Here is a 21,675-nt window from a genome sequence, read left to right as displayed (position 1 = left end):
GAAGCTTACCAGTTGGGACTGATTGATAAGAAAGGTACAGTTATATGGGAAGGATCGAAACAGGGAGCCCAGAAGTGACAGAGACATGGCATTAGGAATGGCATAACCATAGAAAAAAAAAAAAAAATCCCAATGAGGAGTAACTAGAAATTTTGTTTGGGAATTAGTTACCCGTATAATCAGGTAACAATGGGGAGATGCCCTGGATCAACCGGGAAGGACAATGGGATTCGGACGAACACAAAGTGACATAGCGAGCTCCAAAATCTAGAGGGTGGCGGTGTTGGGGGAATGTAATTAATTACCTCAGGTCCGATGGGAGGAACACTACTGGAATGAAGAGAGGAGGTGCATTTTTATTTATTTTATTTTATTTTATTTTATTTTATTTTATTTTATTTATTTATTTATTTATTTATTTATTTATTTATTTATTTATTTATTTATTTTTTGAGGTGCATTTTTAGACATAAACCAGGGTAGCAAGGCAGTCGGGGGCCTCCAGGAGGGGGAAGTTCTGCGTTGGATCCTTACAGATAAATAGAAACCATTCCAGGGAAGTCACACCACCGTCCCGTTTTTGGAAAGAGAGAGCTATACCCTCAATTCTAGACAAGCACGGTGGGAGTGCTTGGTAGGAACCTACCGCCTTGGGGAGCACCGCGCACCTCGGGGAGCATGCGGGTAAGGGGGTGAGTTGCCGAGGGTTTGCACGGCCCGCCTTTCATGGACTCTTCCCGACGACGTTCTAAGTCAGGCAGGAGGCCGGTGGCCGCCTCCCTTGAGGAGAGGAACAGCGTCCCTGAGGGTCTTGCAGCACCTGTGGGCAGAGCCAGGGGTAAACCCACGTTCGCTTTCCGTCCTGCCAGCTATTTGGACCTTTCCTGGAGGGAGCAAGCATCAGAGGAGCAGCACCTCTGAAACACTTGCCTGGAAGCCTTCAGTTAACCCTGCTGCTCGCGGCTCGGGTACACTCACTCCCCTTCTAGTGTTGAGAAAGTTCATCTTTCTCTATAAAACTCTATTTCTGTAGTTGAATACTGACTTAAGCATTTAACTAGAGAATGAGCCCAATTTCATAAAAAATCTGCATATAAACAAAGGAAAGAGAGAGGAAATAAAGACATCTTTAAGTGGATTTTAAGAGATTTTCGTTTTCCCCCTCATGTGTGTATTTTTCAAATTTTCTCAGCAAGCATAGGTTTTTTACTACAGGCACAGATATGTGTGTGAATGTACGTATATATGCACATTTATAAAAATGATAAGAGTAGTACAAAGTAGTTGTCCTTTTAAAAAACAAAGCTTACAAATCTCTCATGCAATTTAGAAGAAATACCCTTTGACCTCAAACTGTCACAGGCGATCTTTGGACGTCACTTCTAGATCTGTGTCCAGCCGAAGTCACACTGAGGCATCATCGGCATTTGGGTTTTCAATCAGAAGGCTTAGATCACGATTCTGATGTGGCTCCTTACACTGGTATTGACGTAACTTACCCAGGTTTTGGAAACCGTGACTCCCTGCTGCTGCTGAACGCCCCTGGCCCACCCCGGGTTGTTGGGCTTCCCGCGGGCAGTCGTGCCAGGCCAGCCTTGGAGGTGACAGGTGCCCTCTCCCTGCAGAGGTCCCCCAGACGGCCTGCGCCTGAGCACAGGAGGCTGCGCTTCCCCCAGCGCACCGCGTGGTGGCGCCTTTTGACATCGCCAGCCCCGTCCTTTAGGTTTTGTCCTTTACTGTCTTTTTTTGTTCATTCTGAAATTTAAGGCCATCCCCCAATTCCTTTCCAACTTCCCCCTTTTCATTAGAAAGAAAATTCAGGGGAGGAATGTCACAGTACCTAATTTCACCAGTTCCCATGTTAAAAAATGAATATTCTTTTAGTTGACCTTTTGGAGATTAAAAAAAAAAATTCTTCTGTCAGAAGTGTTAGTTTAGGAGTGGGGATGGAGATATGTTTTTCTTTGCTTTTTAATGAGTTTATTATGTCGGAGCGTTAGTCATCTTGTGGAATTAAGTGAGTTTCCCACCAATCAGGCTGAAATAACTCACATTTTTGATAAAACCCCAAAGTCCAGCTGATGCATGGCAGAGATTGTTTGGGTTTGAAACATATGGTGGTTAAGAAAAAAAACTGAGTCCTCAACCACAAATACATCAGCATTTCAAAGGTTTCTAAGATGTTTGATTCATCACTGTCCCGGCCCCTGAAATTACACAATATGTTCCTCAAAGTCAAGATAATCAAGAAAGGGGACAAGTTTTAATTTACAAGATTTAAAAATACATTTCTTAGTCCATCGTACAGCTGCCACCTTATCTGAATTATGCTTATTTTAAACAGTGTAGGTTCTGGTTATCCTCACGCACACAAACACACACATTGCTGCAAACATGAGTTGAATATACAAACCTTATATAAAGGAGGATCTCATTTGAACTGGGTCTATTTACAGCAGTGTCGCGCCTTATGAGGCTCTATTTTAAATGGCACATCTTCTCTTTTACCTATGTTAAATGCTGATGTGGCCCCATCTCCCTCCTGCCTCGATCTTTTCAAGGCTCACTTTGGCGGTATTTATTTTATAAAGCAGGAGAGTCTGCTGACCGCAACTGTGACCTTTAAGATTTAATTTTCTAGTTCTATATATCAGAAGACAAGTATGCCATGGGGTAAATCACTTAGCCTTTCTTTGTTTCCAGTTTTCTTTTTCCCCTTGACCAAGTAAGACTCTTTATTTTCTTTTTGGAGACTTTCCCCCCCCAAAAGAATTCACTAAATAATGTATAAGATTTGAAGGTGGTGTTTTTTAGGGGGACTAATGCAGAGTATTTCCTTTGAGAAGAGAAAATGGCCCATTGTTGAGGCATAGGATGAAATTCTGATTCTAATTTATTCTCTTTGAACCTGATGGTAAATGCGACTTGCTGTAATGTAAGCTGTGGTCCTTGGGGCATTTCCTCTAACCAAACCTTTCTTCCAAAAGGCTGGCACCTTTTGGACTGCTAAAGAGTGATTCCCCCGCTCCTCACCCGATAGATCTAGTGCTAAATTTTGTGATTTGGGAGAAAGCACTGGTCGTCGCTAACTTCCAGTAATGGCCAGTCTCCAGGTACGGCACAGAGCCTCCCCACCGACGACCCGGTGGACCCAGCTTGTCCCTTTCACTTATTCCCCCTTGGTGACTGGCCGTGATTTGGATCCACCTGACTTTTTAAAAGGAAAACCCTGTCTCTTCCTATTGTATTCATTCACGTACCCCTTCAGTCAGTGAGCACGTATGGAGGCCCTCCTTTGTGCCAAGCCTTGTGTTGGAGATGCTGGGGCAACTAGGACTCTGAAATGGAGAGAAACACTGATGTGTGTGCACACACACGCATGCACCTCCACGCACACACACGCACGCACGCACCTCCACGCGCACACACGCACGCACCTCCATGCACACACACATACCTCCATGCACACACACGCATGCACCTCCATGCACACACACGCACCTCCATGCACACACACGCATGCACCTCCATGCACACACACGCACCTCCATGCACACACACGCATGCACCTCCATGCGCACACACACGCACCTCCATGCACACACACGCATGCACCTCCATGCACGCACCCTGCATGGAGCCTGCTTCTCCCTCTGCCTGTGTACTCACGGGCACGTAAACACACACGTCTACGTAACCCGTAGTGTGCGTACAGGCAGTACCATCACGGAGGTAGGACCAGAGTGTTAGAGTGTGGAGGGTCGCCAACAGGTTAATGAACCTGCTATAAAACTCTGGAATTTCTCTGTGGAATTGGAATGGCGCATCATTGAACCAAGGGAAAGTGATTTTCCCAGGACGACAGAGCCAGGTAGTGAAAGAATGCAGATCAGTCCCCAGGCTCGTGGCTTTAGAACTTTTAATCTTTGTGCCTAAATGCCTCGCGAAGGACGAATGGCCTGTATGGCCGGTTACCTACTTTACGCTCAAAGATGAAAATGTAAAATTCTGGAAAAAAAAAAAAAGAAAAGGAAAATGTAAAATTTGTATTTCGATGATAATTTTCTGTTCTGTTGTTTGTACTTCCAGTTGTTCATAAGCAAAGCAGCATTTTTTACTTACAAGCAAGAGTATGACCTGATCGGGAAAGTAGGAACTTTGGGTTTGGTAGAAAGGGTATATAAAGGGAAGACTGACTTTGAGCCACACACAGCCCCTGTCTCAGGTCTGTCGCATTCTCATTCTCACAGCCAAAGAGACTGGACGCAGACTATGACCCAGCCAGCCGTATGGTTTTCAGCCGGGTCAAGTTCAGCCCGTTCTTAGCTGTCACCCCACCGCTCCTCCTTTCCGTACGAACTGCACGGAGGCGCTGCCGCAGGGAGACCTTTCACGCGGGTCTTCATGATTGTTGGGTCATGTGGTTCCTGCCCGAGGCACTGAGCTCCGTCACCGCGGACGGTGCGGTGCGTGGCCCCCCCTTCTACCCCCGCTGCGTGAGGAGCGCACCTGCGTTTTGACCAGGTGGGGCTGGCACTCAGGCTCCCTCGCTGCTGTCCTAAGGGCCCCGTCTCTCCCGGCCTCTGAGATCCTCTTTGAAAAGGCAACATGGACACAATGTCAGATATCCTCTCCCTGGCTGTGGCGTGGGTAGGATGCGAGGCCGTTAGAAATCATCGGGGACGGACGCCTGCGGGGCTCAGCGGTTGAGCACGTCCCTTCGGCCCAGGGCGTGATCCTGGAGACCCGGGATCGAGTCCCACGTCGGGCTCCCTGCATGGAGCCTGCTTCTGTGTCTCTGCCTCTCTCTGTCTCTGTGTCTCTCATGAATGAATAAATAAAAAAAAAAAAAAAAACCCTTAAAAAAATAAATAAAACTAAAAAAGAAATCGTCAGGGAAACTGGGGACTTGTTTGTTCCCGTACCCACCCTTCTGTCCCCTCTCGGATGCTCGTGACCTTTCCTCCAGGGTTAGCCCAGGGTCGCCGGTGACGCAGCACTGACAGGTGTGGGGCCTAGAGCACGCGTCTGGTCGGGCAGTGACGCCCCGACTTCAGTAGCGGGCCGCCAGCTTGCTGTGCCCCTTCCGCAGCGGCCCAGCAGAAGGCAGGGGAGGCCAACGCAGACGTGCCGTTCGGGCGCCGTGCGTTCACTCGGAGCGGCCCAGCTCTTTGGGTTTTTTTAACCAAATACACATACATTTTCAGTTCCCCCTGAACCGTATGTTTTTCCAGACCAAGGTCTTTAAGAAGAGCTCTGTGGTCCTTCACGGAATAGATAAAATCGATGAAACAGAGCGCCCTTTTTTCCACTCTTATTTGCACTGTCAAATCAGTGTGTCGCTACTTGCACTTGCACAATTCCTGGACGTGCGGCTAAAGCCACGAGGTTCTTGTGGGGCAGTTTGATGGCTTTTCAGCAAGAGGGCTCAGGAGGCGGGAGGTGGAGCTGGCAGGATTTCTGCAGTGCCTCTTCCTGCTCTCGCCAGACCTCCGCTGCTTATCTCACAGTCCGCTGGACCCTGCACAGCAGGGTGGGTAAAGGATAGAATTGCAAACAGAAATCGTATTTGCTTTTGTTTGGCGATGCCAAAAAGCTTAATCTTATTTTACGAACTCGATGTAAATGACAACTGACATGAGAAAGATTTTTAAGAGCACCCTGAGCATCTCTGCAGTCCTGGAGGTTGCCATGGGGGGCCGGGGGAGGACAGTGCGGGAAGACTGTGTGTGTGTGTGTTTAAAGTTGTGTATAATCACTGTCTCCACCCTCTCCAGAAAGACCAGAACTGATTAGAAGAAAAAGACTAACTCAATGCATGGAATTCTGTATGCGTGCCAAATACTGCAGCAAGAAAGATTTGGCATCTGAGTGAAAAGACACCAACCAACCATTTGATTTCTATGGTTGAACATACCCAAGCTCTTGCGCTCCTATATTTCATTTAAAAAAAATTGCTCCCTGAAGTACAAACTGACTTCAATTTTGAATAAAATTTAGCATTCAAATTTATAGCCACTTTGAAAACTGAGGGTTTACTTCTATCACGTGAACCTGAACGGATTCTCAATTACAGCAGCCCTGTTGCACGTAGAGAGCCTGGGTTTAAAACAAAAACAACAAACCCTCCAGGTGGGTTTTCCCACATTTTGGGGGATGCTTTCATAGCAGCCTTCGTTTATGGGAAACGGTATTTAAAACCGTGCCGTATTGGGGGATCCCTGGGTGGCTCAGCGGTTTGGCGCCTGCCTTCGGCCCAGGGCACGATCCTGGGGTCCCGGGATCGAGTCCCACGTCGGGCTCCCGGCGTGGAGCCTGCTTCTCCCTCTGCCTGTGTCTCTGCCTCTCTCTCTCTCTCTCTCTCTATGATGAATAAATAAATCTTTAAAATAAATACATAAATAAAAATAAATAAATAAAACCGTGGCATATTGCAGTTTAAATTTAAGGACGCTGGGGATCCCTGGGTGGCTCAGCGGTTTAGCGCCTGCCTTCAGCGCAGGGCGTGATCCTGGAGACCCGGGATCGAGTCCCACATCGGGCTCCCGGTGGTGCATGGAGTCTGCTTCTCCCTCTGCCTGTGTCTCTGCCTCTCTCTCTCTCTCATGAATGAATGAATGAATGAATGAATGAATAAATAAATAAATAAATAAATAAATAAATAAATAAATAAATAAAATCTTTAAAAAAAATAAAAAGATAAATTTAAGGACGCTACTTCCCAGAAGAGATGTTCGGTGTCTTCCATAAAGGCGCTAAAAGGGTCTTGTTGCTGTGGTTGTTCTGTAATATCTTCTCCCCCTCGTCTTGCAAAAACCTCTTGAGAGATACTGGTTCCTTGGCGTGATCTCTGTGCGTTAGCAACCTGTGCAGAGAACGGCCCGTGCGGGCGCTCCCACGGTCGGTCGCGGGCAAAAGTCATCTTTGTTTGCACGAAAGAAAAGTCTGATTGAACCAGGGGTGAGCCTTTCATTTTAAGAAGAGTTAAAGTCTGGGGTGTTTTTAATGTTTTAATCTCTGTTTAAGAGGTTTCTGTTACAAGAGGAAAATTGATAACATTTTTACCTCAGCCAACTGCCAGCAAACTGGCTCTGCTCTAATCCCACGTTCGTGGTGATTTATATTCTCCATGGCAATGTGCTGTAACCTCGGAGTGATACCACTGTGGTGCGGATTGACTGCATTCCAAATGCTGGACTCACATACATAATGTTTTTACTTTTAAATAATATTCAGACACCAGAATAAATACCATATGTGCACGGATGCCGGTTACAATGGAACCTTGTCATGTCTTGGGAGGGAGAACATTCTTTGTCTCTGATTCCTGTTTGAAACGAGTACGCAGAAGATGAATAGCGCACACCGATGGCATTTCGAGAAGGCGTAGGTAACCAGGCCGCCAAGGATGTAGCAAGGATTCCTTGAGCGATAGCATTTAAGGCCCGCAAGATTGCTGTGGTGGCCCCCCCTCCCCCGTCTTTGACACACACGAGGGCAAGGATTGTTATCTGGCATCGCCCACGTAGGGCGTAGTTCTTACATTTTATACGTGCGGCGTGCGGCGTGCTGCAGCTACGGGACATCTGCTGGAGAAGAATCACTCCGTGAGCCCTGCGTTCCTAGCAACAGTGAGACTAACATGCTGATGACATCGTAACAGGGAGGGTAACACCCGTGATAATGGAAAAGGGACGGCTTGATTGGAAAGCCATAATTCAGCGAGAGACCTAATGTTATCTGAAGCCACAAAGGCAGAACTTAGGTGGCCTGACATCATCAAAACACAGATAATCCATCTCTCCCGATCCACTCCCCCCCCCCCCATGATATTGAAGGTTGAAAAGTTTCCAACCGAGTTGAGAAATCGCTCCTAAGTCATGCGGGATTTTAGATTTTTGTTTGTGTGCATCTTGGTTGGAATTCTCATCCACCTGGACCTGTTTTTTTTTTTTTTTTTTTTTTAAATAGACGTAGTAGAATGCCTTTCGTATTTGTACATCTGCAATGAGCTTCCGCAAGTCCCTCCACCTGTGCTTCTTGGGGAAGCGTTTCCATCCACGTTTGTGTTATTAGCATCAGTTGAGCTAGATTGAGTCAGTGCTCTTGACATTTTAATGATACTTTATAGATGAGGAAATCCCGGGCACCGAAGCGATGGCTTCCCTGCTCCTCTGCACCCCAACCCACCCAGTGCTGTGAGGTTTGCCCAGAACATATAGTGTGAGATTAAGTGTGAGTCACACATCATACTGCACCTCTGACAGCTCCTCTGGCGTGGAGCTCGGGCTTTGGGTGACTCCTGCAGCCTTCCTGGGAGTTCCTTGTAGAACTGTTTATCATTATAAAAATGCTCAAAAAATAAAAAATAAAAATGCTCAAAAACCTCTCTTTGAAACTGAGAAGTTGGGAGACAAATATCGAACCTCTAACATATTGTCTCTTGTTTTCAGCTTTTCGGATGATCCCTTATCCCTTGGAAAAGGGGCATCTGTTTTACCCTTACCCCATCTGTACAGAAACAGCAGATCGAGAGCTGCTTCCGTGTAAGTGCTCCTTGCGTCCTCCCCTCTGGGGCCAGTGAGGGGGGGGCGCCGCAGTGGGGGGATGTGGGGGGCGGTGATAAATGCCCGTAGCCTTCCTTGACTTTCATGACTCTTCTCCCAACCCCTGTCCCCACTTGATGGCATATGTGCTAAAGTGAGTTATGGGAGCGGGTCTGGCATCCTGCCCTCAAGGCTGTCCAGGTTCATCAAAGGGAAAGACCTCGGGGCCCTGCAGTGTAGATGAGGCGTCATGTGCGGGCTGGCCTGAGCACAGACACCCCGGGTTCAGGGTGGGTGTGGGGGGCTGGCCTGAGCACAGAGAGCCCGGGTTCAGGGTGGGTGTGGGGAGCTGGCCTGAGCACAGACACCCCGGGTTCAGGGTGGGTGTCGGGGGCTGGCCTGAGCACAGACACCCCGGGTTCAGGGTGGATGTGGGGGGCTGGCCTGAGCACAGACACCCCGGGTTCAGGGTGGGTGTCGGGGGCTGGCCTGAGCACAGAGACCCCGGGTTCGGAGTGGGTGTTGGGGGCCAGGTGCAGTGTGGTGCCGAGCTGCCCGGCTGCTCCAATGCAGCCTCCCCGACTGGAGCTTGTAGAGGGAGCCCCGCCTTCAGAGGCCGCCGTGCGAGTCGGGGATGGGGGGCAGCACCAGCCGCCAGCGGCATCGCCCAAGGACGGTCACTGGGGCGGGGGTGCAGCCGTGTCCCCTGTGCTGATGCAGGCCCTGGATGGCGGGGGTCCCGGGAGCACCTGGTGAGGGTCCGCGGAGAGTCGGGGTGTGTGTGCGGCAGCAGGAGGGAGCCCCAGCCCTGAACCCCAGTGATGGGGTTTTGGGGTCCCCCCGCCATCCTGCCGAGCTGTTACCACATGCTCCCACGGTGGCGGCCAGGCTCTCCGGCCCGACTCCCGCTACCTCCCTCAGCGGAAGCCCCGCAGGTTGGCGGTGCCTCCTCCCTGCCCCCCCTGCCCCGCAGGAGAGCTCCGCACGGTGCCCCCCCACCCCCCCGGAAGGCCGGCTCTGGAAAGCGCCGTTTTAAAACGCTTAAGTCCGGTTTGTGTCCGCGGGAACAGCTTCGCTGGTAGGACAGGGTCGGGCGGGTTGTCCCCGTCCCCTGCTGTCGCCCCCCCAGGGGTGCACGCGGGCCCTGCCCCCCCCACCCGGGCTGTAAGTCGTGGGAGCTGAGCCCCGGAGGAGGGGCCTTTCCTGAAGAAAGCGGGCGCTTGGGGCCTTTCGGCTGGAGCGGTGGGCCCAGCCCTTGCCCCCCGCCCCCCGCCACCACCCAGCGTGCAGGCGCCCTGGGCCCGGAGCAGGGAGTCCAGCCGCTGCCGCCGCTGCCACCTGCTTTCCGGGTCCCCCAAACCCAACCGTTGAAACTGTAAAGTCGTGAAAGGAGCTCGGAGCCCCACGTGTGTCTGTGGGGTGCTCGCCGGAGCTTGGCGGAGAGTCCGCCGGGGCCGTGCGGGCGGGGCGGCCGGTGCGCCAGGTCCCCAGGGCGCCAGGTCCCCAAGTCCCCAGGGCACCGCTCACGACGCACCGACACAGCCTCCTGACACCGCTATGAAGCTACCGGAAAACGCCAAGTCTGGGGGAAGGGGTTTTGGCCCCCGGTATATTTATTTCTGGATTTTCCGGGTTTTGTCCAAGGAACATGTATTTCGTAAGGTGAGGGCGGTGCTGCTGGGCGCTGGGCAAGGACGGTGTCGCCGGCCCGCGGGTGCGGCGTCCTCGGTCGGCCTGCGGCCTGTGCACGGGCTGGGTGCTGGGTGCTGGGTGCTGGCTGGCCCCGGGCTGCACCTGCCTGCACCTGCCTGCACCCTCGGCTCCAGGAGGCCCCCCCCCCGCCCCGGGTGCTTCCCCGGCACTCACGCGGCCCTCTCCGTCTCCCCCGCAGCTTTCCACGAAGTCTCAGTTTACCCGAAGAAGGAGCTCCCCTTCTTCATTCTCTTCACTGCCGGGTTGTGCTCCTTCACAGCCATGCTGGCCCTCCTGACGCACCAGTTCCCGGAGCTCATGGGGGTCTTCGCGAAAGCCGTGAGTACTCGCCTGGGGGGGGGGGCGGTGGGGAGGGAGGGAAGGGGGGAGGCTGAGGCGGGGAGGCCCGAGGGATGAGGCGGCGAGGAGGGAGGGAGGCCGAAGGGATGAGGCCAGTGGGGGTGAGGGAGGCCCAGGGATGAGGCGGTGGCGGGGAGAGCCCCAAGAGACCAGGTGGGGTGGGAGCCCGAGGGATGAGGCGGCGGGGTGGGGGGGCGGCGGGGGGCCTAGGGGAACGGCGTCCGGGGACAGAGCATCGTGTGGGAAAGGACGTGCTGTGCTGATGCTCTGCTCGCTGCCTGGTTTGCGCCTTGTGAGCGGAGTCCCCGGCGGGGGCAGGACAGGGCCGGGGAGGGCAGGGCCGGGGAGGGCGCCCGGGGCCTCTTAGCGCCTGGCCGCGTTTCCCGAGACAGCTCCCACGTTTCAAAACCGCGCGTAGCGGGGAAGGGTTAGCCCAAGAGGGGCGGCCCAGCCCCCGAGAACCCAAGGGAGTGTGTGCAGCGTCGCCCCACCTGAACGGCACCGTCTCTGACCTTGACGTGTGGTGGCTCTTCCTCCAACGACCGTGAGACTCACATTTCCAAAGATGATCTGAGCAAACACCGTCTTATGGGCCTAAACTTTCGGCCTCCTCGGGCCACGACCCGAGGGGACGCGCGGGCTCGCAGTTGAGGGGCACCGGCAGGCGCGTAGGGAACGGCATCGGCTAAGGGCCCGCGGGAGGCTGGGAGGGGAGCCTTGATGAGGAGGGCCGTCTACGCCGACAGCCAAGGAGCCTTAGGCTGCGCGGGCGGAGGATGCGTGGCCTGATTGCGCCGCGGCCGAGCTCCCAGCGGCAGGCGTCGGGGACGCAGCATCGGGTGCCCGGCCCTGGACCTCCCTTCTGATCTGCAGGCGAGCGGAGTCCGGAGGGACCGCTTCTAACGGGGCTGGCCCCATTTAATCCCTTTCCAGATGATTGACATGTTCTGCTCGGCAGAGCTCAGGGACTGGAATTGCCAGAGTATTTTCATGCACCTTGAAGATGACCTGGAATTGCCACCGGCACCTCAATCTCCGCATTTCCAAAACTGAACGTACTCCCGCCCCTCCCCGCCCCGCCCGGTTACTGGAGCCAGAGACACAGCAGCCCTGGAGCCCCTGTCCCCGCCCCCATCCTGCCTGCCTCGGCCTCCACAGTGGCGGCCTCCGAGCTCCAGGCCCTCAGCGGCTCCCCCCTAGTGTAGGTCTTGGTGGTTTCTTGCTTGGACTCCTCCGCAGGAGTCTTCACTGGTCTCCCTGCCTCCGGTTTCCGCCCCTGCCGTCTTCCTTCCGCACTGACACAAGAACGGGCTTTCCAGACTGCAAGTCTGAGCCTGCCACTTCCCTGCCTGAGTTTCTCCCGAGGTTTCCCGCTGACTCGGGGATAAAGCCTCAGCTCTGTAGCCACGAGGCCCCTTCTGATCTGGTCTTTGCTTGCCTCTTGAGCCTCATCTCTCCCAGCTCTTGCACAGACACCGCTCTTGGGCCACAGTGAATTACTCACCATCCCAGATGCCCAGACTCTTGGGCACCCCGGTGCCTTTGCACATGCCGTTTGCTCTGCATGGAATGCCCTTCCCCGTCACCACTCCGGCTCGTCTGCTCGACTAACTCCTCTTCGTTCTTTCTCACTCAGCTTTCTTTCCGGGTTTCTCCTAAGCTGAGTTCGAGGTCTCTCCTCTGAGATCCCACAGTATTCCATGAATACCTATTTCATCACATTTCCTGTACTATATTATAACTATTGGAAACGTGTCTGTCCCCCTTTTAGAATGTGAGCTCCTTGAGAGCAGGACCGTGTCTTCCTCGTCTCTGTATCCCCAAAGCTTTGCACAGTGCCTTGCACTTAGTAGGTTTTCAATAAATGATTGTCAAATAAATAAACGGTAGTGGTTTCTGCAGAAAGAGGCAATGTGAAGAATCAGATACAGTTTAGCATTTCTCCTCTTGTTTTTTTTTTTTTTTTTTAAGATTTTATTCATTTATTCACGAGAGACACCGAGAGAGAGAGAGAGACAGAGACCCAGGCAGAGGGAGAAGCAGGCTCCACGCAGGGAGCCCGACGTGGGACTCGATCCCGGGTCTCCAGGATCATGCCCTGGGCTGAAGGCGGCGCCAACCCGCTGGGCCATCAGGGCTGCCCTCTCCTCTTGTTTTTGCAGTTTTAATCTTAGAGTTAGAGTTCAGAGGGACCTTAACCAAACTGCCTTCGGCAGTAATGTCAGGCAGGTCACATAGACTCTTCTTGATTGCTCTGATGGGGACTCCCCTACTTAACACCAAAGCCCGTTTCGTGGTTGGATTGCTCGGAAGGCGTCTTTCTGCGATCAGATCTGCCTCCCTCCGTCTTGCACGTTCTTAGGCAGCTAAGACCTTCACGGCCCCCCCCCCAAGCCCTACCGACTCTTGGTAGAACATCCCAAATTTCCTGAAGTCTCCCGTTTGGCCCGTGATCCCGGCCCCCAGGAGCCCCCTGGTTGGATGCCCCCCAGTCTGTGGGCCTCTGCTACTCATCGTCATCCCCCCAAGCCAACCTCTGAGTAAGAACCGTCGCCAAAATCCTGACTAGAGTTCAACTTAGTAAAATGTGAAACGAATATACTTACAACGCTAGGCCGTTATTCTTCCTCCTTCAAATGTTCTTCTCTTAAAGTTTTCAAGTCTTCTCTGTCAGAGTGTGTCACTGTCCCGGTGTTCCTCGTCTAACAAGCAGAGAGCACTTGGCGGGAGTTTCGGGTCAGGATGGACCCGAGGGGACATGGATCCGTTTGGCTCCACCCCCAGAAAGTCAGAACCTTGGGTGTCGGCCACCCCGCAATCCGTGTTTTCAACAAGGATTCCAGCAGGTTCTGAAGACGGACGGGGGTTGAGGGCTACGTTTGCTTCTAAGAACACCGGCCTGGGGCCAGCTGAACTTTTTAACAGCCACTTGCCCGTCCCGGGGTGAGCTGTTGAGGCGAAAGCTTTCTAGGCATCAGGGGTTTTGCCCTGGCTGCACCTGGAAGCATCCGGGAGGCTGACGAGTGCCTGGGGGTTGCCGCCTCCCCCTGGGGGTGCTGACCTCGGGGCCTGGGGTGCGGCAGGGGCACGTGAGTTTTCAGACGCCTCCCAGGCGATCCAGGTGTGCAGCCGGGCAAGACCACCAGGCCGAGCGGGGTGACGAGCCGCCTGAAAGGGCTCCAAGGCAGGGGGACTTGGGGGGTGGTAAGTGGAGGTCACCTGGGTCTTCTTTCGAAAAGACTCCAGAATTTCAGGGCGATGTGTTCATTAGGGATCCTTTCATGTTTCCAAGGCCTCGGTTTTGAGTCCAGATCAGATGATCGGATGAAATGTCACTTTGCCTTACGGCCCCCGTGGCTTGGACCCTGCAGGCTGTGGGGGTCGGTCGGCCGCTCGCGGTCTCCAGATGCGGTGCCGTCGGTGTGCCCTTAAAGCTCTGTCTGGAAGGCCACGCTCGTCTTGCCCTTCCCGAAGGTTTCACAGCTTCCAGAATGCCTGGAGAGCCTTCGTGGGGAAGGAAGGTGGATGGTCTGCGGGGGCCAGGCCCTCCCCACCCCACCGCACCCTCCCCCAGGCTGCAGGTCACTGCGGCCACCCCCAGGCCACCCCGCGGCCACTTGTAGCTGTGAAAGGACTCCGGCCTCGCCTGGGATCCCTGGGATGATGACTTTAGGAGGTGCAGGGAGCTGGCCCATGTGTTCATATGTGGAGACGCACACAGCAAGGCGCCAGCCCCTGGATGGCAGTCAGATGAGCGGCTTCAGCTGCCCCCCCACCCCCCCACCCCCGAATCTAATCTACCTCGAGGACTTAAGGCCGAGTCGTCCTAGAATGAGATAAGGTCGGTCGCTCATAGAAATAAGTCATGGTCCCCGGCCCAGCCCCTCACAGAATGTGGGAAGGTCAGCGTTCTGACCCCGCGGGCTTTGAAGGGCTCTGGCTTTCCTCCTCGCACCCCCTCCTTCGCCCCCGGCCCCCGACTCCCGGCCTCACTTACGGGCCCTGACCCCTTTGAAGTCTGACATTGATTACAGAGAAATGTCAATTGTCTGGTCGCAGCAGGGCACCTGGCACTTCTGGAGATAAGCGGCGGCAGCGCGGGGAGCCGTGAGCTGCCTCTACCCGATGGGGTTTCGGGAAAAGGAGGAGCAGGCGATTGAAGCGTCACGCTCACGCTCCTGTGGTTAGTCCAGTTGCCGTTTGTCACCCTAAGACGCTGATGGAGTCGTGTGCGTTTCGGACCACGTATCTCTGGCCTCCGGACGGCAGTTTTGGACATTGAGCCGGACGGGCCGTTCCGGGGCTGCCTGCTGTTGCTCATCCAGACTTAACTTCTCAGGCCATGGTGTCCCAAGTGCGCAGGTGGAACCGCTGTTCCTCTGTGCCTCGGCGGAGTCGCCGGCCAAAACCCGTACTCACTGATGTCCCTACGTGCGAAGAGGTCTAGGCGGACGTCCGAGCAGGGCCTGTCCCGCAGACGCCCCCTCCGTGGCTCCCGATGGGAGCCTCTAGCCTCCGTGTGGTCCCCAAGTGGGCGGGCTCAGCAGCCCCAGACACCCGTCCCCGCACTGCCTGCCTCCCCGCGGGGAGGGATGAGGATGAGGAGGCGGGAGGTGGGCCCAGGAGGAAGGCAGCCGCCGCCGGAGAATTAGCATCTTTAGGAAAGGCCCCTGGGGATCCTTTCCCTGCTCTCTGGAGGAGCACCCCGGACGGGAGGGGGACCCGAGAACCGAGGGCGTGGGGGTGTTGGGGCCCCCTCGTCGTGCGGGCCTCACGGAGGAGGCGGGGGGCGCTGCGTGGCGCGGGGTGGGAAGGGGGGCAGTGGCCGACATGGGCCGCACACGTCCCCCTTGAATTCCGGAGGCCTCACTGTGCCTTGTGATGCAAGTCGGCTGAGGCCCCAAACTGAGGCAGCAGGCCCTGTGGGCCCCCCGGGCTGAGGCTGCCTGACGCCCCAACGGCCCGGGCCCAGCCCGTGAGCAGTGCTTGTGCCCGCCGCCCCCGGCTGCCGCGGCTCTGACTCTGCCCTGGCTCAGGTACAGGGCGTGGTGACCTCACCCCAGTACCACCGCGCTGCGGGGCGCCCCGGCATCCCGTGGGGTGGCCGCTGACCGCTACCTGCGCGCCCAGCCCCTTTCTAGAGCTAGTACACGGTGGCCACGCGCTTGGTGGCCTCTGGTGACAAACAACATCTCGGAACTAGGGTTTTACGGACGCTGTCCTAGCAGCTTGGGCAGGGATTCTTGGTTCCTGGGCCGCACGGTGAGCCTCCCCGGGGGTTCTGTGCCCACAGCGAGGGACGGTTCCAGAAGGCGACCAAAGGGCCGTCCGCGTTTGCTCGGTGCTAACGCGGTGCCTGTTTAGCTGCAGAGGCAGCGCCGCTTGGCGCCCTCCCCGCATGCTCTGGAGGCCCGGGCCTCAGCAGGGCCTCAGCCGGGTCCTCAGCGGGGCCTCAGCCGGGCCTCAGCGGGGTCTCAGCGGGGTCTCAGCCGGGCCTCAGCCGGGTCCTCAGCCGGGCCTCAGCGGGGTCCTCAGCCGGGTCTCAGCCGGGCCTCAGCAGGGTCCTCAGCCGGGTCCAGCAGGGTCCTCAGCGGGGTCCTCAGCCGGGTCTCAGCAGGGCCTCAGCCGGGCCTCAGCCATCGCTCCGGGCGGAGGGAGCTGCGCACGGCCTCGTGGTCAGACCAGTGACTGCGCACCGAGCCCGGGCCTCGCCCACTCAGGTCTCTCCCGACCGACCGTCCTTTCCCGTCCTGTGCGGTGTGACGTCCCTGCCGTCCACTGCGGCTGCTGCGCTTGCCTGACTCTAAGCTCTTCCCGCTCCTTCCAGCAGAATGGATCCTCTCCCTTCTGTGAACCCTCCCGGTGCTCTCTTTGGGCTTCTGTCTCCCATCCTGCGGCCGTCTGTCTGTGTGGGTAGGACCTCGTGGGGTGGGGGGGCCCTTAGTGGCTGCCTGTCCCTTCCCTTGGCCCTGGGCTTTGGGCCTCCTGGCACTGGGAGTTTTGCCCCGGCCTCCTCTATGGAGAGCTCATCCAGCACTTGGCCGCCTTATAGACTAAATATATTTAATTGATGTAAAAGACACACCATGGGGAAGGATCCCCAAATCTTGAGTTTCCTTGACCCTAACGGTCAAGCTGCACTTACCGGTCCAGCTGTAACGTGTCACACACCTTCCCGGTTAGGATTCTACTGGTTCTTAAAAACAACAAAGAAGGCAAGATTCTGAGGTCGGGTGAATTTCGGAGACTCTGCCTCCCGTCGCCTTGAAGATCTGGAATCCGTAGAACATAGGGGCGGTGCAGGGGCCTGTTTTAACTTCATTAAAGACCCTCCTACCTCGACCCCAGAACCATGCCCCGCTCTGCGTGCGTGTTTCTGTGCCACACTGTACGTCTGTGGGAAATCCTTGGTGGTGGAGACAGCGTTTTGCCGGGAACAAGGGACTAGGACAGACGACTCCGCAGGGTAGGACCCAGGTATCGAGCCCTGGCGGGATAATAAGGTTCTGAACACTCAGGGAGCGAGGAGAGCACCCTCGTGCGGAGCTCTGCTGGGGGGCCTCTTCTCCCCGAGGCTGGCCGGCCTGTGGGATGAAGCTGAGCCTTCACAGAACATGATCAGAACAAATTTGGGGTTAGGGGCAGTGAGCCTCAGGCGGGCACTTGGCTTCCCTGAACAGGCCTGGTTAGCGAGCATTATTCTCCACACGAAAAGCAGAAAGGAGTTTAGAAACCAGATGAAAGAGATCCTAGAGATCTCAGGGCGGCGCTTCGATGAGGCCCTGTCATCCCCGGACCGGCCAGTGGGCTGCCCCCACCCCCGGCCCCGCGACCCACTCCATGGAGCGGAGGGTTCAGAGACCAGCACGGGCACCCAGGGCACCCCGGCAGTTCACAGCCCTATAACCCGACTTCCCAAAACCCTCTCCCCCTAAAGTGAGTTGTGTACCCAGCGAGGCGGCAGGTGGTCGGGGTTGTACCGTCTTGTAGCTCCTCTGCCTACTTGTCACCCCACTGCCTGAGTCACCTGCGCGGGATCGGACGGCCTGGGACCGGCGGGCCGGCTGTCAGGAGCGGAGGGGCTTCTCCCCGCTGTGTCGCGGCCGGGGGTGGGGGCTGGAGGGCAGGTGTGGCCATCAACCTGGGTTTCCTGTAGCAGAAATATAAAACTGCACCCTTTGAGACTTGCACGGCGCCGAGGTGTGGGGTGCAGGTGCGCGCACAGGTTGGAGAGGTCCGTTTTACAGTCTTGAACGGCGTCTGTCCTGACTCTGTGCCCTTCTGGTCTCCTTGCAGTTCCTCAGCACTTTGTTTGCCCCCTTGAACTTTGTCATGGAGAAAGTGGAAAGCATCCTCCCATCCAGCCTGTGGCACCAGCTGACGCGGATCTAGGGAAGCCCGCCCGCCCTTTCACGCGCCTCGCCCAGTGGGCTGCCACCATCTCTTCGTGCCAACTCCTCGTGGACCGCAAGAAAGCATGACTTTGAAAAAGGGAAGCCATTCCGAGATTTTAAATTGTTCATGGACTGTCTGTTCCATATTAAAAGCTGTTTTTGTTGTACAAAATTCATTGATGTTCGGTTCTATTATATTTTGCCTTCAGAAAAGAAAAAAAAAATAAAAAATAAACTTTTGTGTATTGCAGCAACCAGCGTGTCTTCCTGTGTCTCCCAACCCTAAAAGTGTTGGTGTCCCAAATACACCTGTGGGTTTACATTTAATTTACCGAGGACCCAGATCCTCTGAAGGCCCCACGGTGGTTTGCTTTGCTCATGGAAGTCCTCCCAGCGGGCCCTTAGGACACCTCTAGCTGGTGACTTGGAAAGTGGACTGTCTTTGGCTTAAAAGTACCATTTTTTCAGCCCTGAACTGTTGGTTCTTATAGACCAAATACCCAGGAACAGCTTCCACAAAGGATAACAGGAGTCATGGTGGAAACAGCATGGTGCCATGACGGGCTGTTCCAGGTCAGAGGCTCTACCCATTGAATAGAACTCAGTCCTACAGCTCGGTTTTGCTTGATGAGAATTTGTGGCGAGAAGAAAAATTTGATGAGAACCTGCAGACCCAGCAGTCCGTGGGAGACCTCGCCACTCTTCAGCATTGCCGTTCTTAAAATGTTTTCTCATAGGGGTGCCTTTTTTAAAAAAAAAAAAAAAAGTTTTCGTGTCCCTGATGCTTACACGTAAGTGTTCATGGAGTTCTTTCGTGACCCGAACCCAGATGGCCATGTGTCCTGACGGCCTTCGGAAGCCTGCGATTCACACCTGCTGCACATCCGGCTTTACTTAAGCAAAAGAAGAAAAATAACGTCGGGTCCTCTATCTGAAATGAAAGGCTCCTCTATTTGAGACCTCGGCCCTGTGCTCAAACAAACGACTGTCCTTTACAGTTTGTTTCCCATTGTCTTTAGATTCCTGAAAGGTTCCCGGTGAGCGGTAAGGCAGGCAGTGGGTGGGGAAGGCGCCACCAGCGCACCTCGTCCCCCGCTGCACGCCCTGCTGGCTGCTGTCCCTCCTGCAAGAGCCACGTAAGTGGGCAGGTGACAGGTGACGTTAGGTGCACAGGAGCTTCTCCTGCTTCGGGCAAGTTTTCCCTCTCCGCTGCATCTGTGCAGAGCCCCGGAGGGGAGATGCGGCTGGATCCCGCTCTGAGGAAACTACCCTGGAAGAGGCGGACCTCCTATATCCACGCCCGCAGCGCGACTCTTGGGGGCAGTGACCGTGTCTGCCTCGTTGGCCTCTTTGCTTCTTCCCCTAACGGAAATCCTGACCTGCGGTGATGTTCAAATGACTTGTCCAGCGAGGTGATGCAATTCCTGACAGACGCGAATAAAACTTCATGCACAGTCAGAGGAGAGGGGTTGGTGCCAACCGAGAAGGCCCAAGGGAGGCTTGGAACTGTAAATTCGTGCTGGAGGAGCATGTAGTGATTATCTACTATAATTATTTGATTCAACAGAGGAGAAAACCAAAGTCCCAGAGAGATCGTGACCTGCGTTGGGACTCCCGATTGCAGGGAGCTTAAGTGAACGTTTCCAGAGCCCGGGGGCTGGAGCAAGTGGAAGTGGCCCAGGACGAGTCGTTAGAAACCTCGGTTGCAGGGGACGCAGCAAAGAAATGAAACACGAGGGATTAGAAGCACCTCGTGAATTTATAATTAGGACTTTGAAGGGGTTTCTTGGAGAGGGGAGGCAAGAGTCAGACTTCGAGGGGGCAAGGGAGTGAATGGAGAGGGAAAGGTGGGGAAAAGATGGGGAAGATGGGGAAGATGGGTCCACCGTCCGTCCGCGAGTGGAGCTAATCACGGGAGGGGGCAGGGAGGCTTCTCCAAACTTGCTGCCACCTTAATAGACCTTTTCCCTTACAACCCAGGGTTGCTCCTCAAACAGGCTGTGACCCCAGTTGCTCTTTCCTCCACATCTCTGCTCAATTCCTCTGCTCAACTCGTGGGAGCAAAGGCGTGACTCACTCTTGCCCTTCTGGTCTCCCTGGGCCTGGACACTGGGGAGGGGGGGACCTGCTGTCCTTTCAGCTCCCGCCTTGTGCTGCTGCCCCTGAAGACAAGCCTCCGGCCCTTGTTAGGGCTTCCACGCAAGTGTACGGAGAGGCGGAGCCGGAGCAGCCCCTCGGGGACAGCGAGTTAAGATGATAGTTTTTTTATGTGGTTCTTACACATTTTGGCTCAAGGTCCACGGTTCCCGTCTTCTTGTTGCGATGGCGACTGGAATCCAAGTTGCGTTCCTGCTTTCTGCTCTTATTTCTAGGTGAGGGGACATCAAAACCCATTCTGATGGGCTTTCCTCGGTGAAGATCGTTCCTCCCAGCAGAACAAGAAGAAGGAAGAAGTCCTTTAGCGTCAACTTGTGTCTCCTGGGATTACAAATGCAAAGCTTCCAAGTTAAATACTAGCAAACTGAATCCCGCAAGGTACATAGGAAGAAATAGAACGTGACCAAACGGGACTGGTCTGGAGGGTGGTTTTGTTTTTTAACTTATCAGTGCTCAGTATCAATGTCATTCTGCCTTTATAAAAAGAATTGGGGAGCTTCCCATATTTTTATATGGCCCAGAATAACTAAGCGTTGACATTACTTGCTTTTCAAAAATTAGATAAAACTCAGATGTGCAACATCTGAGTTTTGTTAACGATAGATCTTTGTTAATGACGGTAGAGCTTTGATCAACTTTTTACTATCTGCAGTGGTGATTGCTCTGTGCAGATATTCCACTTCTTATGTTTAGTTGATAATTTTTCTAGGAAATTACCATTTTCTCTAGGCACTCAAGTGTGTTACCACAGGGTAATACACACACACACACGCATATATATCTAAATTAATTATATATCATCTATTTACTACCCTTTGTATCCGTGGTTCTCTTTATTTCTCATTTCATGTATTTTCCTCTCCTTTCCCCCGCTTGAATCAGCCTCACAAAATTTAGGTAATTTACTCTTTCAAAGAACCAAGTTTTAGACTTGCTGATACATTCAACCATACTTCTCACCTTGTATTTTCATATTTTAAGCTTTTTATCTTTATTTGCTCTTCTGGATTTCCCTTGTTTAGAAGAATTATAGTTTTTCTAATTTCTTTCGACAAACATTTGGCTTATTATTTTAAGAAAGAGGTATTTAAATCTATAAATTTCCCTCTAAGTGTAGCTTTCTTGTCCCTTACATTTTGCTGTGATGTGTTCTTTGTTCTTTCCTAGAAATTTCTGCTTTGGTTCCTGCTTGTCCAGGAATGATCACAGTTGGGTATTCCCTAATAATTGGGTTTCCTTCATGGCCTTCCATGAATTTATTTTTAAGGTCACTCTGCAATATCTAACGGACACAGCAAAGGTAGTCCACCGTGTGCCCCCGAATCCAGTAAACCCTAACACCTTACACCCATGGGCTACTGAGTAAACTTTTGATCTTTCTTTCCATTATTATTATTTTTTTAAATCACATCCATCTTCAATAAGACACTCCAGGGGCTCCATCAGCATGCTTAAGACACGTCTCTGCTCCTTGCGCTCTTTGGTACTGCTCTGCTGCTTGCCCTGTGACCACGCACTTCACCAGG

At 53.9% G+C, this 21,675-nt stretch overlaps 1 protein-coding gene across 18 annotated transcripts in view; it reads left to right on the top strand.

The window, feature by feature from the left end:
• Window positions 1–18,246, top strand: part of ST7 (suppression of tumorigenicity 7) — a 241,685-nt gene extending 223,439 nt beyond the window's left edge. For 8 of the 18 annotated variants that reach the window (XR_012010577.1, XM_072783323.1, XM_072783327.1 and 5 more), the window contains 3 exons: window positions 8,454–8,546; window positions 10,438–10,577; window positions 17,895–18,246. Coding sequence is in view for 17 of the 18 variants with exons in the window: in XM_072783323.1 (XP_072639424.1) it covers window positions 8,454–8,546; window positions 10,438–10,577; window positions 17,895–17,990 (329 nt within the window). In the remaining variant the exon portion in view is untranslated. Of the gene's footprint in view, window positions 1–8,453; window positions 8,547–10,437; window positions 10,578–11,531; window positions 12,486–17,894 lie in introns of those variants that run through there. The other 10 variants (XM_072783321.1, XM_072783336.1, XM_072783330.1 and 7 more) reach the window with 3 other exon arrangements.
• The last annotated feature ends 3,429 nt before the right edge of the window (window positions 18,247–21,675 follow it).

Source organism: Canis lupus, chromosome 18 (assembly GCF_048164855.1).
Source record: "Canis lupus baileyi chromosome 18, mCanLup2.hap1, whole genome shotgun sequence".
In the NCBI taxonomy this organism is placed as follows: Eukaryota; Metazoa; Chordata; class Mammalia; order Carnivora; family Canidae; genus Canis; species Canis lupus.
The sequence above is the reverse complement of the archived record's forward strand: the minus strand, read 5'-3'. Positions and strand labels throughout refer to the sequence as shown.